This window comes from Lissotriton helveticus, chromosome 2_1 (genome assembly GCF_964261635.1).
Source record: "Lissotriton helveticus chromosome 2_1, aLisHel1.1, whole genome shotgun sequence".
In the NCBI taxonomy this organism is placed as follows: Eukaryota; Metazoa; Chordata; class Amphibia; order Caudata; family Salamandridae; genus Lissotriton; species Lissotriton helveticus.
In genome coordinates this window covers 1,443,164,794-1,443,185,957 of record NC_136059.1, presented here as the reverse complement: position 1 = coordinate 1,443,185,957, position 21,164 = coordinate 1,443,164,794, and the positions used below count along the sequence as shown (strand labels likewise).

General features: G+C 47.1%; 1 protein-coding gene across 1 annotated transcript in view; it reads right to left on the bottom strand.

Annotated features, from left to right (window-relative positions):
• Positions 1–19,665, bottom strand: part of FRAS1 (Fraser extracellular matrix complex subunit 1) — a 1,313,599-nt gene extending 1,293,934 nt beyond the window's left edge. The window contains exon 1 of the mRNA XM_078676362.1: positions 19,535–19,665. Within this exon, the coding sequence (XP_078532488.1) occupies positions 19,535–19,657 (123 nt within the window). The 5' untranslated portion in view covers positions 19,658–19,665. The remainder of the gene's footprint in view (positions 1–19,534) is intronic.
• Between the last annotated feature and the right edge of the window lie 1,499 nt (positions 19,666–21,164).

The following is a 21,164-nucleotide window of genomic DNA, read 5'->3' as shown; positions in this document are numbered from 1 at the left end:
CATATGCGGTCCCTATGGCAACAGTGCGGGGTCGCATATAAGTTCACCACCCCGTATCATCCCCAGGGAAATGGACTAGTGGAACGCTTTAACAGGACACTGAAGGGAATGATCAAGGGCCTAGAAGAGCCCCTCCGGCGCAAATGGGATGTCCTGCTGCCCTGCCTCCTGTTCGCCTACCGAGAGGTACCCCAGAAATCCCTGGGGTTCAGCCCATTCGAACTCTTGTACGGACACCCGGTTCGAGGCCCCCTTAGCCTGGTCAAGGAAGGCTGTGAGACAGCAGTCCGAGATGCCCCACCGGATGTCTACCGGTACCTCCTGACCCTCCGCAATCAGACTCGGAAGTTCAGGGAACTTGCCGAGGCCAACCTAGAAGCCAGTCAGGAGGAGATGAAACGCTGGTATGACCAGAACGCCTCGTCCATCGAGTTCGAGCCGGGCCAGCAAGTCTGGGTCATGTCCCCGGTTGAACCGTGTGCCCTCCAGGACAAATGGACGGGGCCCTTCAAGGTGGTGGAGCGCAAGAGCCCCGTCACCTACCTGGTAGACATGGAGTCCTCCAGGAACCCCCTCCGGGTTCTACACGCTAACCGGCTCAAGCCGCACTTTGCACGCACCGAACTGAGCCTGCTGCTGGCGACCGATGACGGAGCTGAAGACGACTCCGAGCCCCTACCAGATCTCCTCAGCACCACCGAGAAAGACGGCTCCTTCGAAGGGGTCCGGCTCTCCTCTACCCTGACCCCAGAACAGCAACAAGACTGTCGGAAGCTGCTGGGGCAGTTTGCGGATCTGTTTTCCCTCACGCCGGGGGTCACCCGGTGGTGTGTCCACGATGTGGACACCGGAGATAGCCCCCCTGTGAAACAACGAGCTTTTCGAGTGCCCGACCGGGTTCGGGCCTGCATCCAATCCGAGGTGGCCAAGATGCTGGCCCTGGGGGTAGTCGAACCCTCCAACAGTCCCTGGGCCAGTCCCGTTGTCCTGGTCCCGAAAGCTGCTTCCCCCGGAGCAGCGCCCGAGCTCCGGTTCTGTGTTGACTACCGGGGACTGAATCACCAGGACCGACGCCCATCCCATCCCCAGGGCGGATGAACTGATCGATCGCCTCGGGCCGCCAGATACCTCAGCACCTTCGATCTCACGGCGGGGTATTGGCAGATCGGCCTTACCCCTGGTGCACAAGAACGATCGGCATTCTCGACACCAGATGGCCACTATCACTTCAAAGTAATGCCCTTCGGCATGAAAAATGCACCGGCCACCTTCCAGAGACTAGTGAACCAGGTGCTGGCCGGACTAGAGGAATACAGCGCCGCTTATCTCGATGACATTGCGGTGTACAGCCTTCACTGGGATGAGCACCTGTCCCACCTCTGGGAAGTCCTGACGGCCCTCCGGCGGGCTGGACTAACCATCAAGGCCAGCAAATGCCAGATAGGCCAAGGGTCCGTGACCTATCTAGGACACCAAGTAGGGAGCGGTCAAGTAGCTCCCCTCCAACCAAAGGTAGACGCCATCCGGGCCTGGGAGCCCCCGGTCACCCAGACCGCCGTCCGAGCCTTCCTGGGGCTCACCGGATACTATCGGCGATTTATAAAAGACTACGGGAGCATTGTGGGGCCCCTCACAGAACTGACCTCAAAGAAACTACCCCAGAAGGTGCACTGGACCCCCGCGTGCCAGACAGCCTTTGAGACTTTAAAGACTGCCATGTGCACCGCCCCTGTGCTCCAGGCCCCCGACTACAGCAGAGAGTTTGTAGTCCAAACCGACGCCTCGGAGCACGGCATCGGGGCAGTCCTGTCCCAAGTTAACCCCGAAGGAATCGACCGGCCTGTGGCCTTCATCAGCCGACGCCTCCTGGCAAGAGAACAGCGGTGGAGCACCATCGAGAGGGAGGCCTTTGCCGTGGTGTGGGCCCTCAAGAAGCTCCGGCCCTACCTCTTCGGCACCCACTTCCGAGTCCAGACCGACCACCAGCCCCTGCGGTGGTTAATGCAGATGCGGGGCGAGAACCCGAAACTGCTGCGCTGGCCCATTTCTCTGCAGGGGATGGATTTCACTGTGGAGCATCGCCCCGGCAACGACCACGCCAATGCCGACGGCCTGTCCAGATTCTTCCGCCTCGGCGAGGAGAATCCCCAAGAAAGTGGGTGACTCTCCCCTGCCTTCAGCTGGGGGGGACGCGTGTTGGACCCGGCCTCATGGCGTGGTCCTACCTCTCCCGCATGGCGGGCCCCGGACGACATCCGCCCTCCTCCGGGCCTCGGGCGGCCCATTCTGCCCGACCCTGCACGTCCCAACACCCCCGATCCGACTACCATCCCGGACCCCCATCATCGGCCTGGCCCCAGCGTAGGCCCCTCACGACCTAAGCACGAGGCCGGACCCGACTCCATCTTGGGCCCACCACGTCACGACCGCGTGGCCTCGGCCCCAGCCTCGGCCCCAGCGAAGCCCAGACATCGAGGCACCAAGATCCACCCAGGTGGTCGAGTGGCCACTCGACAGATCCGGAGGGAGAGGAGTTTCGATGGCCCTCCAGCCGTCCCCGGACGCCTGGTATCGATCGCCCTCCGGCCTCCCTGGGCGCTGGCTCCACCCCCCTGCTGGGTGTCTGGACACCATCATCTCGGCCCCTCTGGCCCCCAGGCGCGAGGGTCCGGACATCAAAGGACCTCCGTCCTATATCTGGGCCCGCCCCGGAGTAGGACGCCAGTTGTATCCTGGACTGGAAGCCCTGCTGACGCTGTCACGGCCGACACCAGACGAACTCATCCGTAACCAGACGACTATCTGAGAGCCTGCTGGCGCTGCCGCGGCCTACCTTGCTGAAACATCTGAGAGCCTGCTGGCGCTGCCGCGGCCTACCTTGCTGAAACCTCCGAGAGCCTGCTGGCGCTGCCGCGGCCTACCTTGCTGAAACCTCCGAGAGCCTGCTGGCGCTGCCGCGGCCTACCTTGCTGAAACCATCTGAGAGCCTGCTGGCGCTGCCGCGGCCTACCTTGCTGAACCATCTGAGAGCCTGCTGGCGCTGCCGCGGCCTACCTTGCTGAACCTTCCGAGAGCCTGCTGGCGCTGCCGCGGCCTACCTTGCTGAAACCTCTAAGAGCCTGCTGGCGCTGCCGCGGCCTACCTTGTGGAACCATCTGTTAGCCTGCTGGCGCTGCCGCGGCTCGACCTCTCGGAACCCCCCGGCTCGAGGATTGAGAGCTGTGCGTAGGGTATCCCGTCCTCCACCCAGAGTAAGACTGTCCCGCTACCTTACCCCCCTTTACGAGACTTTACAGATCCCTCGATCTGCTTGTACATACTACTAAGAACCCGCAACCTTTTACTAGTTATAAAAGCTTAAGAACTTGACCTCTTGTGTGGTGTCCATCTGTAGTGTTGTGATTACTCTGCTGTACGATCCTAGGAGAGGACCCTCATTCAGGAGGCCTCTCAGTAAACGCTCGGCTCCTTCTCAACGGAGGGGTGGACCTAGGGGTGGTCAGTCAGACATCTTCTGCCTCCCCCGGGTCGCCTTTCTAACAGCACAGAAATACAATTCAGCAGGGACATAATTATAAGTAATATGAGAAACTCAGCCCAAAGTGATACCTCAGGATTGTATCCATATTTTAAAAGAACAGGTATGTCAATTCAAAACTGCATAAATGTAAAAAATTAGCAAGTAAATTGTAAGTGCTAAAGCGTGAGCGTTGAATGTTCATGTTGACGTAATGGTTCTGTGCAGCCATGGAACATTTTATAAGGAAAAGTTAGCACTGGCAATTAGAGAAAGAAAACAAACATCAGGCAGCTGCAGTTTTATGCAATCCTGTTTGGTTATACAATCATGTTTCTTAAAACGTGGCGGTTGTTGCATTTAAGCCTTTTGATCACTTTATATGGCCATGAGGTGGGGAGATTTTGCCTGTTGTTTGTAACTTTACTGAGAGCACGTTTAACCTGGAGGTTCTCTGCACTTACAACAAACGTGCAGTGAGCAGCAAGCATACAGTAACCAATCCTGATATGTCACTAGGGGCCTCACATCATTGAAAATCCATTTCCACATTGGCGTACTCATTTAAAGAGAGAGACCGAGGGAGAGAACCTAAGTGTGTGTATCACGTCTGTGCCTGAGTGTGTGCGTTTTGTCCGGACAGCTCAGGGTTGCAGAAAAGGTCAATAGGGATGGGCGAGTTTCATTCTCAGACTGCTTGACAAGTGTCTCTGCCCCAGGCACATCAGGCTTTCCGAGGAGCTGATCTATTGGGAAATCTTATCGTTTTTCCATATTCTAGTTCCCAGTGCCCTGGCAACAGGGGAGGAACTCTGGGCACTCGGAAAGGAGCATCTCACCCTACTCAAGATAGATGTAGTTTTGCAGGGACGAGTGCAGCCCAGAGCTTCGATACTCATATTGGACTACGAACAGAAACATTTTTGAGAGCGGCTGCAAGGACTGCTCGTGTCGCGATTTGGGGCTGGAAATATATTTTTCCATCTTTGGAAAAATATTGTGTCAGCAGGCCCCAGCGAGGTTTTTTCGGGATCACAACTCCAGTACGACATTCTCCTGATTCTGTAAAACCGGAGTGTCTAGATGCTGGCGGCCTCTACCCCTGCTAAGAACATAACGATGCCTGCCCCGCTGGGCAGTGCGCGGCCATACGCTGTCCCCGTGAACACAAACACCAGCAACACACACTCTGCTAATAAAATCACCCCTCGAGTGCACAATTTCCCATGGTACAACAGCAACCAGGTTTGTGATACGTATACTACAAGCATTGGCAAAATCAACAAGTCGGTCTCAGTCAAGCAAACATTTGTTATCCAAAAGGAACAACAAATAAATGGATACAGGTACCGAGTGACCTGCAGCGGAACACAGCCGTGTAAACAAGCAGAAGAGGGAATCAGTTTCTCTGCCTGCCTGGGAGGGTTTGCCCAAATCCGGGGAAGGTCAAGCCCGTACCATAGGGGGCCTGGTCTCTGAAGGGACAGGCCAAGAATTCTAGTAATAGAAGGACATATATTAACCGTCCATATCGCTGCAAATATTTTTTGGGCAGATTTTCAGTTGAACTCAACCAAAGTGTAGTGGAGCGGTATGACTACCAGTTAAATTGCATACGGTCACATTCCTCTTCTTTCAGGCATGTAAAGATTAAGTGATTTGCCCAGAATAACAGGCTGTTGAGTCCACGTCGGGACTCGAACCCCGTTCCCCAGTTGCAAAGCCGGCAGCGCTGATCGGTACTCCACATTGATCACTTCCCAAGTACAATGAAAATACCTTTCCCGCAGCAGACCAAATTTAAGTTGTGCAACACGTTTAAAACAAGTAGAAAGTATTGCTCTGTTAAAAAGGCACGGCAGTTTAAAAACAAGCCAGCAACAAAACAAAAAAAAATGCGTGGTGAAAACGAGGCCTGACACGCAAAAAGGATTTCCGGCCGGGAGAAAGGAGAGGCATGACACACACGAACTGTCCTGAAGGGGCCGAGAAACAACGGAGCGGGCTGCGGAGTCTGGACACGGAGGGACAGGACGAGAGGAGCCGGTGAGGGGGGGCGTCGGGGCACATGGACGGTGCCCGCCCCCCCAGTGATGGAAGCCCTGCGTGTGCCCGGTGAGCGGGGTTGGAAGTGTGTGTGTGCGTGTTTGTGTGTGTATGTAAGCCCCCGGGGGGGTGCGCTTGTATGTGCCTGCGTGTGTTGTACCTGTGTGTGTGCCTGCCTGCATGTATGTGTGTGTGTGGTGGGGGGGCGGCCGCGTGTGTACGTGTGCCTGTGTGGTGTGTGTGCAGGGGTGTGGGGGCTGGCTGTGTGCGCACGGGAATATGAGGCACGAGAGGGGCACGGCGCCGTGCGCGCCCACGAGGTCAAATCTGCGCTCGTGCCCCTCTCGTGTCCACATTCCCAAATACGGCTGACAATAGGTCTGGAAGCAGACAGCAATCAATGCTTCGCATTGAATGCAGGTCTGCTCGACCTAAAAAAGGGTGCCAGCTCCTGATGAGGAAAGACCACAACTGACGCAAACAGTTGAAGCTGCTGAAGGTTGTACAGTCGAAGAGCCTGGAGCCAGAGACTCTAGAGAGTTTGGCAACAAACAACCAAGCACAAGTCAGGAGGACTGGGTGCCCATAGTTGACATACCTGAAGTCTTCTTTAAAACGCAGAGTACGGCAAAATTAGAAGAACAGGTGAATAGTGAGGATCAGACGGGTATAGAAGAACATGCTCAGGAAGAATTGAACAAAGAAACTGAAGATTCTGAGTAGGACCAGATAAGGACAGAAGAACATACTCAGGAAAACCAAGAAGTCATAAGACCTGAGCAGGGACAGACAGGTGTAGTATAACAGGTTCAGGCGGAAAAAGATACAAGTCTAGTAAGACCTGAACAGGACCAGTTAGGTGTAGAAGAACAAGTTTGGGAAGAAAAAGAACAACTAGACAGAATACCCGAACAGGAACAGGTAGAAACAGAAGAAGGAGTTCAGAAAGAAAAAGCAACACAGACAAGTCCTGAACGAGGAAAGGCAGAAAGGAACTCCGAAAACGAAGAAAATCAAGTTGTGCCATAACGTAAAGAAAACAAAAGAGCTCTTAAAAGAGATCAAGAAGGTGAAAAAGCAGTGCAAGTCAAAAGGGTCAGAAAAGGTGACAATTTGCCAAGTGGGGTCAAAAGATTAAGATATCGTTTAAAAACAATAAATGAAGATCCTGAACAAGTAAACAAAGTTACAAGTCCAACTCAGGGTGAACAGTCAATTGCTAAAAACATTCGTAATAGTTCAAGACTGAAAATATTAAACAATAAATTCAAAGGACCTGAATGGACCTATGTGATTTTAGAAGAAGAGTTTGAGACTCTAGACATAAATGAAGAATCTGAACAAGAAGTACACGTAGAACAGATTGAAGAAGGGGAAGGGAGACCTCCTTAAAGTACTTACAAGATTTTGATTCCAAATTAAAAAAAAAAAAAAAAAAAAAGAAGAGACATCTTTATGAAAACAAAATGGCTGAAACCAGAGTTACAGAAAGACCAAAAAGAAATTGTATAAAAAGATTTCGCAGGGTTTGTATATGTAGTTTGTTATTAGTGATACTGGTTTGGCTATTTTTAACTATAACAGTTCCTTATCTTATGATAACAGATAAAAAAGAATGACACTAACCTAAATGAAAAGACATCTAACATGAAAGGCGATAAACTAGAATTAGAAGCATCAGATGAGATAGATTTACATCACACAGCAACTGACAATGATACCTCTTTAAACATATTCACAACATAGTTATTCCAGTATGTAGGCACAATGGAGATTAGTCATTGTTATGTTTGTATGAAAATACCTACATCACCATTTACCATTAACATATGGCATTTCTTGTAGTGTATTGTCAAGTTTATTTTATAGAACAGGGAAATTACAATATTATTATTCTAATATAGATGTAGTGTTTACAGAAATTCCTATATGAAAGAATATGAACCCAGTAAAAAGTAGTTTAGACGCACAGTTAATGGGCGAATTTTTCCTACCAATGAAGTCACTAGATATAGAAAAGGCACATAAAGATAATCTAACATGTTCATTATGTGAAGAAGAGAAAGTGTTTTTGAATTTAGTTGAAGAAAGGAGGCAAGATTTTCAAAGAAAAGCTACAGAACAGAAACATCATATTCCATCATGGGCAGAAAAAGAAGGAATTTATAGAGCTGGCAAAGAACATGCTGCGATGGTTTTAGATTTTGTGAAGACAGGAAAAATATGCCTCTATAGAGTTGGGGACTAAAAGGGGGAAATGATCCAGTCTTTCCTGGAATTTACTACGTGTGTGGGAACAAAGCTTATTATAAGCTGTCTGCCAGGTGGTATGGGAGTTGTTATCGCACAGATTTATCATGTCAAAAGAATCACTGGAAGCAATGAAAAAACGAATGGATTAACATGTAGAAAGAGAGCTAGTTTTTCAGAAATAATTGGTGACATATTCAGTGCATTGTTACCTTCAGTGGGAGTCATACTAAATTCTCATAGAATTCTTAAATTGTCAATAGTAGTTGATGATCTAGCGACTTATACTGCTGGAGGCTTCTTGATGATTAATACACAAATGGTTGCGATTAAGTCTATGGTTTTGCAAAATCGACTTGCGCTTGCTATACTCTTAGCTAAAGAGGGCGGAGTCTGTAAAATGTTGTAAGCGCAACGTTGTTGCACTTACATTCCAGATAAAAGTACAGAAATCAAAAGATATATAAAGAATATTACAAAAATCCAAGAAGGATTGAAACCACTGGAGGTTGATAATGTATGGGGAAAAACTAACAAAAAGTATTTCTTCAGTAGGGAATTGGTTTACCAAAATAGGGAAAAGTCTCCTAGGACAAGTAGTATTCCCTATAGTAGGTATAGCAATAATACTGTTATCAATAATAATATGGTGTAAGTGTTGAGAAAAAGAAGATATGAAATAAATGGAAAGGCAAACAAAAGAAATTATTAAAAAATAGTTCGAAGAAATGAAAGGCAAGTTATATGAGCAAATGGAAGGATTAAAGAGCAAAGATAAGTGATAGACTAGAAAGGGAAGTGAAATTGAGAATTGCTAAAGTGGCATCTGATGAGTGATGGGTAATTTTGAGATGGCTTTAAAATGCCATCAGAGAGGGGATTGATGGACCATGGTCTTGTGAAAAAGGAGCCTTGCTCGGATGCAATCTTCTCATGTAACCGCTAACCCCATATTAAAACTTGTTTGTTGAAATAAAATGCATTTACACGCCATTTGAGTATAAGATTGAAGCTTGCCTATGTGTTTTACTAACCAGTAACTCGGGAGTGATGCTAAGATGGCCGCTAACCGCCAACTGAAATTCTTTAGTGCGCATGCGTCTACTGCATCTACGTAGTATGACGTTTCTATTGCTTGGAGGGACCTTTCTGCACCTGCTTGCTGAAAAACTAATTCCAACTATTCTGCTAATGCGGGAAGAGTAATATTAAGTAAATGGGATTAGAGTAGAGATAGGTGGTATACAGAGAAACCATTTATATTTGATTTTAACATTTGTCTTTTTCACTCTTTCAATAGTGCTTATTATGGGCCTGCAGTTGTAAGCCACGGTCTTTTCCCTCTCGTTCTACGGCTCATGCGTTGTGCAACCTAGAAAGAAGACGCCATGTTAACTTGAACATCGGTCAAGGCTGAAAACTGTTACTTTCATGGGAACCGGAACGACAGTCCACAGAAATGCCTGACAACCACTGTTTTTTTTTTCTAAATTGTGACAGTTACTTTGTGAATACGGGTGGGAATAGAGACTGATGTATGAAACTTAAGGGGTGGGATTTTGAACACAGAACTTAAAGAAATAATGAGATAATATGCATGGTGTGATGATCACCTCCCATTGCCTTTCCAATCAGAGTTAGGAGTTTCATAAATTTGAAACATTAATGGGTGGTACTAGCATACAGAAAGGTATAATTGAGGCAGCATTAGTTAGTTAGGTAGCTAGAGACCGGGATGCTGTCCGAGAGCACAGGGAAGTCCCAGACTGAGATGCAGATGAAGAATCGAATTGCTGAACCAATTATCTTAAGCAAATTAATTTAGAAGAAGAATGCAGAATAATCTCGAGGAGCAAGAGAGTGTCAGAGAGAGGTGCTACGCAAGCGTCGGTGATAGAGAGGTTGTCTGTCCTGTCCTTATTCATGTCCTGAAGCCTTTTTTCGCCAGTCCTTTCCTGGGGGACCCTTTCCAATTCCTTGGCCTGGGAGTTGGTTTCCACACCATACTTGGTAACTGTACTATATCTGTATTTGTGCTTATGTGATTTTCTCTATATCCTCTCCCTTTCATGCAGTGGCATTGCAAAGTATAAATTAACGTATCTTGATTGATAATTTGAGTCTTCCTTCCTGTGAGAGACAGAGTTTATTCTGTGCTGTGTGAGCTATTCACATGAATTTTACTCTAAAATAAAATTTAATAAGACATCCTGACTGTGATCATTTCCAATGTGTAAGTATATTGAAATCTTATGTCATTTCACCATCAACTAGTTCCAACTAATGGTCCATTGACCAGAAGAAAGAACGTTTGATAAGTGAAAGATTAGTTAGGACTAGAAATAACTAATCTTGAGGATTATAAAAACATGACCCCAGCGGTTATTGCCAGTGTGTTGTGAATGAAATTATGGGCCCAGGTGAGTATGTGGTGTTAGATTACCTGTTGCTGGTAACCCGCTGGATCACCGACAAACGGGGAGAACCTCGGCCAGCAGTAGACTGCACATAATTCATTTTAAATTCCTCCACCGATTTTATTACACCCAAGCACGTCTATGTCGCTTCCGACTCAGGGAGCACGACCAGTGCAACAGATGCGGGCGAGAGGGTGCGGACTTCCTACACTTGGCACGGGAATACCCCTCAATTCTACTGTAGTGGTCAGAGGTCACGGAAACTCTTGGCAGGTTGGCAGGTGAGCACGTTTCCACCTCCCCACTCACTACACTGTTGGGTTACAAAAGAGAATTTAAAGCGTCTTTTTTTTAAATGTATATTGTTAATCTTATTGTTAGCTAAACGCAGGATGGCCTGGTGAGGGGAAGGGTCGCCCAAGTCAAGATCTGGTTGGGGGACCTAATATATTGCCTGGAACAATTGTCTATATATGAGGAATTGATGCCACCGTCTCGCCCCCGAGACATCTGAGAACCATTACGAATATACCTACAGGAGCGCACAGCCGCAGAGGGTGACGATGGGGACACTCCAGGTGACCCGGGGGGTTCGGGGACGGCAGGGGGGATGGAGAGAGCCTAAACTTGAGTCATCTAGTAATTCTACATGGATAATGCACTATGCCCTCGGCAGGAAGCTTGGGCGCACCATTAGCAGCCCCAACAACAAGATCTTGATACGAGAAATGTAAGCTAGTGTGCAGGACCTGTATTTTATCAATGTGATGTAACAGGGTCGAACAATGTAATTGCAATAATCTGCAACTTGTACTGTCCTTGAATGTACCTTTTTAGGTTTTGCCTCGCCAAAAAGATGCGCTCTGCGCATCTTTTTCGCGCAGGCGAAAACCTGATGAGAACTGTAGTGTGCTTTGGGTCGGCCCTCGTCATTCATTGGCTGGCTCCGTAAATGGAGCCTAGCCATTGGATGAGGGGCCTGTCCGTCAATGCCGGACCAGACACGGGGGCGTTCCTGACATTCTTTGGCTTTTGCCGACGTCACGCGACGCCGGGAACGCCCCCGAGTCTGGTCCGGCATTGCCGGCACTTCTGCGTCTCTCCTCCCCCGTTTCCCGCCCCGTGACTGGCCGGCCGGCCAATCCTAGCGCGGCCGGCCGGAAGTGCCCGCCCCCCGCAGCCCGGGGGAAGAAGGAAGACGGCAAGAAGTATGGCGGCGCCCGCGGGGCTCCCGTGGCCTGGAGGGAACCCCGGGAGATGCGGAGGACGTTGCCGGTCTCCCATGCCGAAGAGGGAGACCGGAGAAGTGCCAGAGAGATTGTCGACGTTGCCGGTCTCCCATGCCGAAGAGGGAGACCGGAGAAGTGCCGCCGTCGCAAGGTGCAGGTGAGTCGATTTGTTTTGGTTTTTTTTTCCCTCCTCTCTTCCCCTGCCTTCCTGCCCCAACCTCTCTCCCCCTGTCTCCTACCTTCACTCGTCGCTCGTCATGTCCTCCCGCAGACCTGACCCCGGCGGCCGTACTTCGGTTTAAGCAGGCTGACTTTAGAGAGCGTTGATTGTCATTGAGCAAGGAGGGGCAGAGGTAAAAGTGAAACTCTATGCTTGCGAGTTGGAGCTTCTGCTTTAAAGTTTTGCAAAGCATGTGCTGGAGTTAATGGAAGCACCCTTTGCATGTTTAGAATGGACATTCCGTCTGTGAAGATTCCTCGTGCTCTTGCTCTCAACAAATCCTTAAGAATTTCTATTCCGGTAGAACCCGCATCAAAAGAACATTATCAATGACATACTTTGTATTTTATTTTCTTTTGGTCGCCCAATTACTTTCATTCATTTCCACGACAACACTTTACAAGTGTTTTGCGGGTTACACTCATCCTCTGGTCTTATGTCTCTGTGTGTCCGTTCTATGAATGGTGAGTTGTATGGAAAACGTTGTCAGGACCTGATCACATTATGCAGAGGCAGGCCTTGAAAATTTTCCTTGTCATTGGCAACCAGAATGAAGTCAATGTTGAAACGCTTGCCGTCGTCTTTACTTCACTCAGTTGTCAGTAACTGTGTCCCTTTGAACCTATAGAAACGCTGCATCCTTGAGAGCACTATTGTTAAAGACCTTCTCCAGACCGTTTGTAGGTGAGTTCATTTAAAGTGCTTGTAAGGAAGTAAATCAGATGTGGACAAACTTCAAGGAAATAAACTGCCAATAAAAGCTTTGGTGTTTTAATTTAGTAATCCGTATTGTTATTTAGTCCACATTTTCCAGTATGATATTGCCATTATCAAACTTTGTATTTATTACATTTAAGACTACCGATGTATAACTTGCCTCTGACATATGTTGGGTAGGGGAGCAGTTAGTTACAACTCTGCTAAGTGGTCCCAAGTCAAGTATGTTACACTCAGAACTGGTTTATAAACCAACATCATTTAACATGTCTTGACTTCAAAGCCTATATTTCTGTCAACAGGCATTGACAAAGCCCGTAGGTCTTGCTTGTGAAATCTGTTGGACTTTGCCAATGGTTTTTTCTCTCTCCCAGATGGATCCGCGATGGCGAGCGCATCCTTGATGGTTATCTTTGAATTAATTTTCTTATGCTTTAAGAAACTCAAAAATGTCCACCACAGATTGGCTGATCCAAAGCGACCATCTGTGCCATTTTAATATGTCTGCTACTGATGGTGCAGGAGGTAGCACTCCAAGCTCGAGGGTGCTGGTGCAATTGGCCACAGGTAAAGGGGGTTCTAATAAATAAAGGGATTGGGAGGACTGAAAAGGTTTATTAAAGCGAAGGGCTGGGGAACTAGGGGCAGTAGGGAAGCACAATAGTTCCTGATATGCACTTCAGTCTGATGTCGGCAGTGGAAGGATACCTTCCATCCAATCTAAACCCTGTGACTCTGAAATGCTTATTTGCAGGACAAACATATGACTAGTGAGGAAAGCCTTGGGAATCAGAAGCACGAAAGGGAGATGGACGATAAAGCCATCCGATCATGAGTGAGTGGCTAAGCCGACTGTTATATAATTCACAGCAGGTTTTTTACACCAGTCAGCTGAAGGTGTTGATAAGCGAGACCTAAAAAAAAAAATAATAAACCTACAAGTCTCAGAAGACAGACCACTGCTGGCTATAAAGCCTGGCCTCGTTGAGTGCGCTACATAACGTGGCACAACATGATAGCATTAGAGTCATCTCTAAGATACGGGCAGACTTGGAGCAAAGTATGTCTTGTATAATTTTATTGGCATTGCAGCAGGATTGAGGATTAGACCAGTGTTTGGCAATCTGTGGGTGGCGACCCATTGGTCGGTTGTGAGCCGAATTTTGGTGGATCGCATAAGTGCAATCAATAAATAAAGGTTCTTTTAGATTCTGTATCCATCTTCCCACATTTGCTGTACCTCAAAGACAGAAGTCAAGTGTCAGGCTGAGTCTTCTGGCAAATTGGTGCTTATTTTGTTTAACATTGGGGTTGATTAACTAAAAATTAGCATAACTGCTGATATATTGGGGTGAAAATAGAGTCCTGTGTCAAACACCATTTTTGCAAACCTGCAACACCTTCCTAAAGAGGTTTAGTCCTCATTGAATGTATGTGATGAAATCAACCTCATTCGCGAGGCAACAAAAAGGTTGACATTAATACACAGGTCCCGTGATGCAAATTGAAGAAGAAAAAAAAAACAGCCCTTCGTCCCATTCACTCCAGACATCTCCATTCGCACCTCTGCATTATCTTCCTAGAGAACAACCACCAGAGACGAGTTGTTCCCAAATAAAACACAGTGACTGCTACTTGAGGCCCTGAAATTAGAAGTGTGCACAATGCAGTTTCCGGGATCGGACATTAGCACAACTGATTTAAATATGCCTCAAGTTGTAACACGTAGAACAAAGATGGAAATTAAAGCCAGTTCACAAGAGAAGCAACATTCCAGTTTTCACTCCACAGCCATCACACAGCTCCACCGATGCACCCACCGCACAGCTCCACCGATGCACCCACCGCACAGCTCCACCGATGCAGCCACCACACAGCTCCACCGATGCAGCCACCACACAGCTCCACCGATGCAGCCACCACACAGCTCCACCGATGCAGCCACCACACAGCTCCACCGATGCACCCACCACCCAGCTCCACCGATGCACCCACCACACAGCTCCACCGACACAGCTCCACCGAGGCACCCACCACACAGCTCCACCGAGGCACCCACCACACAGCTCCACCGAGGCACCCACCACACAGCTCTACCATGCCCCCACCACACAGCTCTACAATGCCCCCACCACACAGCTCCACAGATGCACCCACCACACAGCTCCACTGATGCACCCACCACACAGCTCCACCGACACAGCACCACCGATGCACCCACCACACAGCTCCACTGAGGCACCCACCACACAGCTCCACCGAGGCACCCACCACACAGCCCTACAGATGCACCCACCACAGAGCTCCACCGATGCACCCACCACACAGCTCCACCGATGCACCCACCACCCAGCTCCACCGATGCAGCCACCACACAGCTCCACCGACACAGCTCCACCGATGCAACCACCACACAGCTTCACCGATGCAACCACCACACAGCTCCACCGATGCAGCCACCACACAGCTCCACCGACACAGCTCCACCGATGCTCCCACCACCCAGCTCCACCGATGCACCCACCACACAGCTCCACCGATGCAGCCACCACACAGCTCCACCGACACAGCTCCACCGATGCACCCACCACCCAGCTCCACCGATGCACCCACCACACAGCTCCACCGACACAGTTCCACCGATGCACCCACCACACAGCTCCACCGATGCACCCACCACACAGCTCCACCGATGCACCCACCACACAGCTCCACCGACACAGCTCCACCGATGCACCCACCACTCAGCTCCACCGATGCACCCACTGCTTGTGCCTCCGTGTGCCCCTGTTGCCTGCTTGTGCTGTGTGGGTGTGTGTGGAGGGCTCTGTGTAGCTGTGTGTGTGGGAAGCTTTGTGTGGCTGTGTGTGTGGGAAGCTTTGTGTGGCTGTGTGTGTGGGGGGCTGTGTGGGTGTGTGTGGGGGGGCTCTGTATGGGTGTGTGTGTGGGGGGCTCTGTGTGTGTTTGTGTGTGTCATTTGCGAGAGATAAAGCTAGTGGCATTGTAAATGGCAATGCCATTTATTTATGTTAAAAAAACATAAATAAATATAATGTCAAGAGCAATGCCAATAGCTCTAACTTTAACAAAGGCAAAACCATTGCATTGTAAATGCTTGTTTCTTAATGCAAAACCGAAAAAGAACGTTTTTTTAAAAAAAGTATCTTTATGGCTGCCGGAAGAAAATCAAAATAAATGGGGGTAAAACTATGAATTTTTCACAAATTCCATAATACTTAAAACGCAATAGGATTTACATGCTGTGCGGATACGATTGGATTCACATACAGGCCCTCCACCGGACAGAAACTAAGAGTATTCTGAAGAGGTGAATATTAATCTAAAAAGCAGAAGGGTGTATGTTGGAATGAGGGCAGCATTCCTGAGCTTAGTTTCAATTTCCTCTGGATATATTATATTTTGCAATGGAGTTTTGGACTTCAAGAGCGATAAAAAGAAATGGGAGACAGAGTTAGAGTCTCCTGAACCTCAGGTAGTTCTCAAACCTCCATAGTACCACTATGGCTCAATTTAGAGATTCATTTCGTCAGTAGTGTTAGTCTCTGACAGTCCATAGAGGGAAATGGGTACGTAAAAGAAGGACGGTGTACTCTGGCTGAGCAGTACGATTGTCAGTAATGGGATAAGCTTAATACTGTAAGGCAGAAATGAGGAGTGCTAACAGAGTGGATCATTCACACAGAAATAGAAGAGTCATCTACAAAACAAGAGGGGATGCATTGCGCAGCTTTTTGCAAATGCAGACACTAATGTACAGGAAAAGCTGTGTGGGTTGAATAGCAGTATAGCAGGCAGCGCTTTAAGTGAAATTAAAAAAACGGGGAGGGGTCACCAAACTGGCATCGCCAAGTACAGTAATTAAGAATACTACATATGGAGTAGCCCAAATGTGACCTAGAATCCTGAACTTAAAGCATGCTCCCTGACTACTATGTGGTACCTCTCTCTGTTTTCCATTAGTACCTCCAAACACATCACTCAGCAACAACCATCTAAAAAAAACAGACCTTTCAGATTTACAAATGCCTATTAGCACTTACTTATTTTTATTCAATATCAGATAAAAGAAAAGCAACTCAAATTCTTCACATCACTTTCCAATGCAATCTCTCTCTTAGTCACTTGGACCCGCTTTCTTGGCACAGCTCTTTCTGAAATTGACACCTACATTTATCACACTTCATCTCTTTCCTTTACATTGCTGTATTTTCACCCTCTCCTTTGCATGTATCTCCTTTTGTCTCCTCCACTGCAAAATCAACTTTCTTAAACATATGAAGAATCAACTTTCTCAAACATACACTGCACTTACTTTTCCTGTCGTGCTATCCCTATTTCCAGGACTGCATATCTCCTTCATACACTTTCCCATAAAGATGGAAATACGATTACCATCTAGGTGTCCACCTCTCTGTGAACTCGGTAGAGAATCCAATGGTTGGATAAGCTTTTAGTCAGAGCACCTTTATGACAGGCAATGTTAGGCACTGGAACTGCCTATAGCCTAAACTCCAGAGCTCTCAGTTGTGCCCCATCATGAACTCATCCACATTCAGTTCACCCAGACACCTAAAGGTGACTCAGTCTCTAATATGCACTATCCCAAAAAATCAAGATATGTTGCAAGAAAAACAAAACTACAGAAACAAATCTGGGAAAAGGAAATCATTCGTAGGACAGAGACACATGCACCATTAAGTAAATCGTGGGAAACAAACCATTGATAAAATCAGCATCATTTACTAGTACACACTGTCACGAAAATAACTTATTTTCACTTGTAATGACCAGGACACGAATATAGGGGCCGTTTCAATGTATGTCTTAATTACGGAAGCCCTGCCAACAGAGCATTAATGTGGTGGACTTGCAGGGCTATGGGTGCGAAACCTCCTTCTACAAGTAACGTTAAGGTAAGCAGGGGAAGTGTGGACGGTCTGCAGACCTGTGTAGTAATACACAATTCAGCAGATCGCTATAGATGACAGATGACACCCAACTATATCTCAAACTACAATCCCCCAATGACATTTTACTCCTGAACTCAACGATCAGAAGCACCCAATCCTGGCTTGCCGATAATCATCTCAAACTCAATGCTCTGAAAACAGAGTTCCTTCTGATCTCACCTCCCGCGAAGATCTCTACCACTCAAACCTGGCTTAAACAGCTAACTGCACTCAATGTCCTACCCACCATCGTGGACTCAGCAAAATCTCTAGGCATAACTCTCGACTCCAATCTCAACATGCAGCATCATATCAGCAAGGCTACTAAGGGAGCGAACTTCCAAATCAATACCCTGAGGAAACTTAAACCCTTCCTACCAGCCAAAGACTTCCAAACTGCAGCACAAGCACTAGTAATCCCGCGAATTGAATACGGCAGCATCGCCCTCTGCGGTCTCCCGTTAACAACTACTGCACCCCTAAGAGCTTCTCTAAACGCTGCAGCGAGACTCATCACTGGGTCAAAAAAACACTCGCATATCTCCCCTGACTTGAAATCCTTGAACTGGCTGCCTTTTGAAGCCAGAATACATCTGAAAATCGCCTGCATGACACACAAGGCTGTACACCTGAGATCTCCCGGATACCTCACTCAGAAGCTGTCAATCTCTGGCGGCTCTAGAAACACTAGAGGCACAAACAATCTTCTGCTAAAACCTCGAAGATTCCGGAAGGAAAAAACTTATAAACGCTCTTTCTCAGGAATGGCACCCAGGATCTGGAACTCACTCCCTCCTGAAACCAGGCTCATCTCCTCCGTCACACTTTTTAAGAAAGAAGTAAAAGCTATTCTCATGGCCAAATACACTTGACCTAATAACGTGGATCTGTAAAGACTCTGCACGATCTGTATTATTCTGCTCGATCCCTACAACTATGTGTTTTTCCTGTATTATTCTGCTCGATCCCTACGACTATGTGTTTTACCTGTATCATTGATTCACTTACCTGACTATATACCTGCACTATTGATTTACCTGTGCTACTATGCTCCCTCACGTACCTACCCATCTCACTTACTACCTATAATTTCGCTATACCTAATGACCTGCTATTCACTCTCTTGTTGGTATTCCCTGCTTTGTAAAGCGCTCTGATATCTGCAAAGATCTTGTTCGCGCTATATAAAACTTTCAAAATAAAATAAATAAATAAAATAGAGATGCTTCGATAGAGCTGAATTTGAGTTTCCAAATTAAAACTAGCATGGGGAGAGGATGTGGCGTTATGGCCTGAGTTGTCGATTTTGGAATTGGGGAGCTAAATCCGTTTCAAGGCGTAGGCTCAAGACATCCTGTGTTCCTGGGCAAATTACTTAATCCCCGAATTAGCGCTATATAAAACTACCCCAAAAAATTCATGCGTTAATCACAATACTGGAAGCCCTGCGTGAAATGACTCACAACTGTGTACTGAATCGGTCCCATTACATGGTAAAATATTTATTGACTCTAAAAACAACACATTTCCAACCGATGAAATATTATTTTATTTGTGCCACTGTCAGACACTGAAGAATTATCAGTGCAGGGCGCCGGGGGTCACTCGGTATCAGCTCTTTCACACGGGAACCTGCAGAGTCCACATACAATTAACTGGAAATCCCTGCAAACTACAGGTTTCCAGCTAATTGTTTTGAAGCTTTGAACAGCCAGTGTCTATTAAGGGATGTTGAACCTCCCCAGGACATCGGCGGCAGCCTCGAAAGTTTTTTTCTGGCGCCTCAGGAGAGGAAATAAAAATTCCCAAGATGTGCCTGGCACAAAACTCCGCACCCTAATCACACAGTGAAAAATGCTCACTTTTTTGCAGTTCTTATTTAGCGTGAACTCGGACCAAGGGCACTGGATCGCTTTGAATGAGTATCATTTACATAACACAAAGCCAGATTATTTTTTAAAGCAAAACTAGATTGAGGGATTTCCCCAAATCACAGGATAAACCAAGAACGACCCAAAACAGGTTGCTCCTTTCCAAAGTCGGCAAGCAGCTCTTCCCGTAGGTCTGCGTTCTCTCAATCACTCTCGTACACACAGTCATGCACTCTCGTAGACACAGGTACGTTCACGGGACTCCCCGAAACTGCTCTACAACCCCTCTTTAATTACCTGCAAAAAGGGCAGCGGAAGTTGATTTCCAGGGGACCCAGATAGTATCATTTCGTCCAAGGCTACAATATTTGGTAAGCAGAACAAGAGGAGGAGGCAGGCCATGGCGCTGAGCAGGCTCATCTGCTGGGCTGGGGGGGTTCCAGCGAAAGTATTTGTGTGACGTCCCTTCACACATGCGCGCAACCTTCAGCTCCGACGCTCACCCTGCCCCCAATAGTCAGGCAATGGAATCACTGGAGATCTGCAGTAAACGAAACAACCCGTTTGACCCCTTCGTTTACCGCCCCATTAGAGGTCTGGGATCACTACAACCTATGACAAAAGTGGGACGAGTGGCGTGCAAGGAAGGCTGACACTGAAAAGAGTTACTCTCGTGCTCGACTATCCTACGCCCGAGGAGCGACTTTTTGGTGTCACCAAACTTTTTTTCTTTCATTGATTTATATACAGGCATTTTTATTTATTTAATGCATTTTTAAAAGGGGGGACTTTACCCGAAGGTGTCAGAGCTTCAGAACCATAGCACAACTCACGGCTTGCCTCATATGAACACTTCTTGGGATCAATTTCCTAACTATATTAAAACAATAGGCTTTTCCTGCGAAGCACGCTTTTTCATATAATCTACGTACGAAACGTTCGAAAATACCGAACACTCTATTCCAGAGTCCCTAAAATAATGTCACATTGAAAACATTAGAAATGTTAGTCACTAGAGGTCTGGTGCTACTTAAGTAGCAAACTCTATCATTGTATGATTTGTACCACGTTTAAAGCACAACTCACCTTATTTTATTTATTTATTTATTTATTTATGCATTTTTATATAGCGCGGACTTTACCCAAAGGCGTCAGAGCGCTTCACATTAGGAACAGAAATGAAACATAATGAGAAACATTACAAAAGAACAGATTGCAAAAACATACGTTACTTACATAAGGTAATAGTGACAATTGTGAGCAAACAAAATACATGAGGTAGTAAAAATTGTGAGCAACCAAAAATACATGAGGTAGTAAAGGTAATAGTGACAATTGTGAGCAAACAAAATACTTGAGGGTGTATTTTTTATGTGCTTTTATGGTCTTTTAACAAAAACCGAGTAAAGCTATCTTTGACTTGACTTGACTTGACTTGAGGTAGTAAAAATTGTGAGCAACCAAAAATACATGAGGTAGTTAAAAGTGCACAAGAGGAAAAGTGACAAGTGTACAGTTATAAGAGAAAACAGAGTATAATTAGAGGTATAGTACTGCAATAAGTGCTAGACACTCTGGCACAAGAACAAGCGTTACGTAGGCAAAGGTGGCACTTGTGCAAGTATCAAAGGTAGAAACATGTGAGAGGTAGCAACCGTGTGTTACAAGGGCAGAGTGGTGTGTGCATGTTACAAAAGGGCACCGAACACCAGTACATGGAAAATACTGCAAAAAGGCAGACACTCCAACCACAGGAATACACTGGGAAGGCACTTCCATGGTCATGGAAAGTAGAAATTATCAGTAGTGGGAAGTCTTCCTCACAAATAGCAAGAGGACGTGAATTACTTTTGGAGGTGTCTCTGGAGGAGGAGAACTTTGAGGTCCCTTTTGAAGGCCTGGGAGAAGGCGGTGGTCCGGAGCTGGG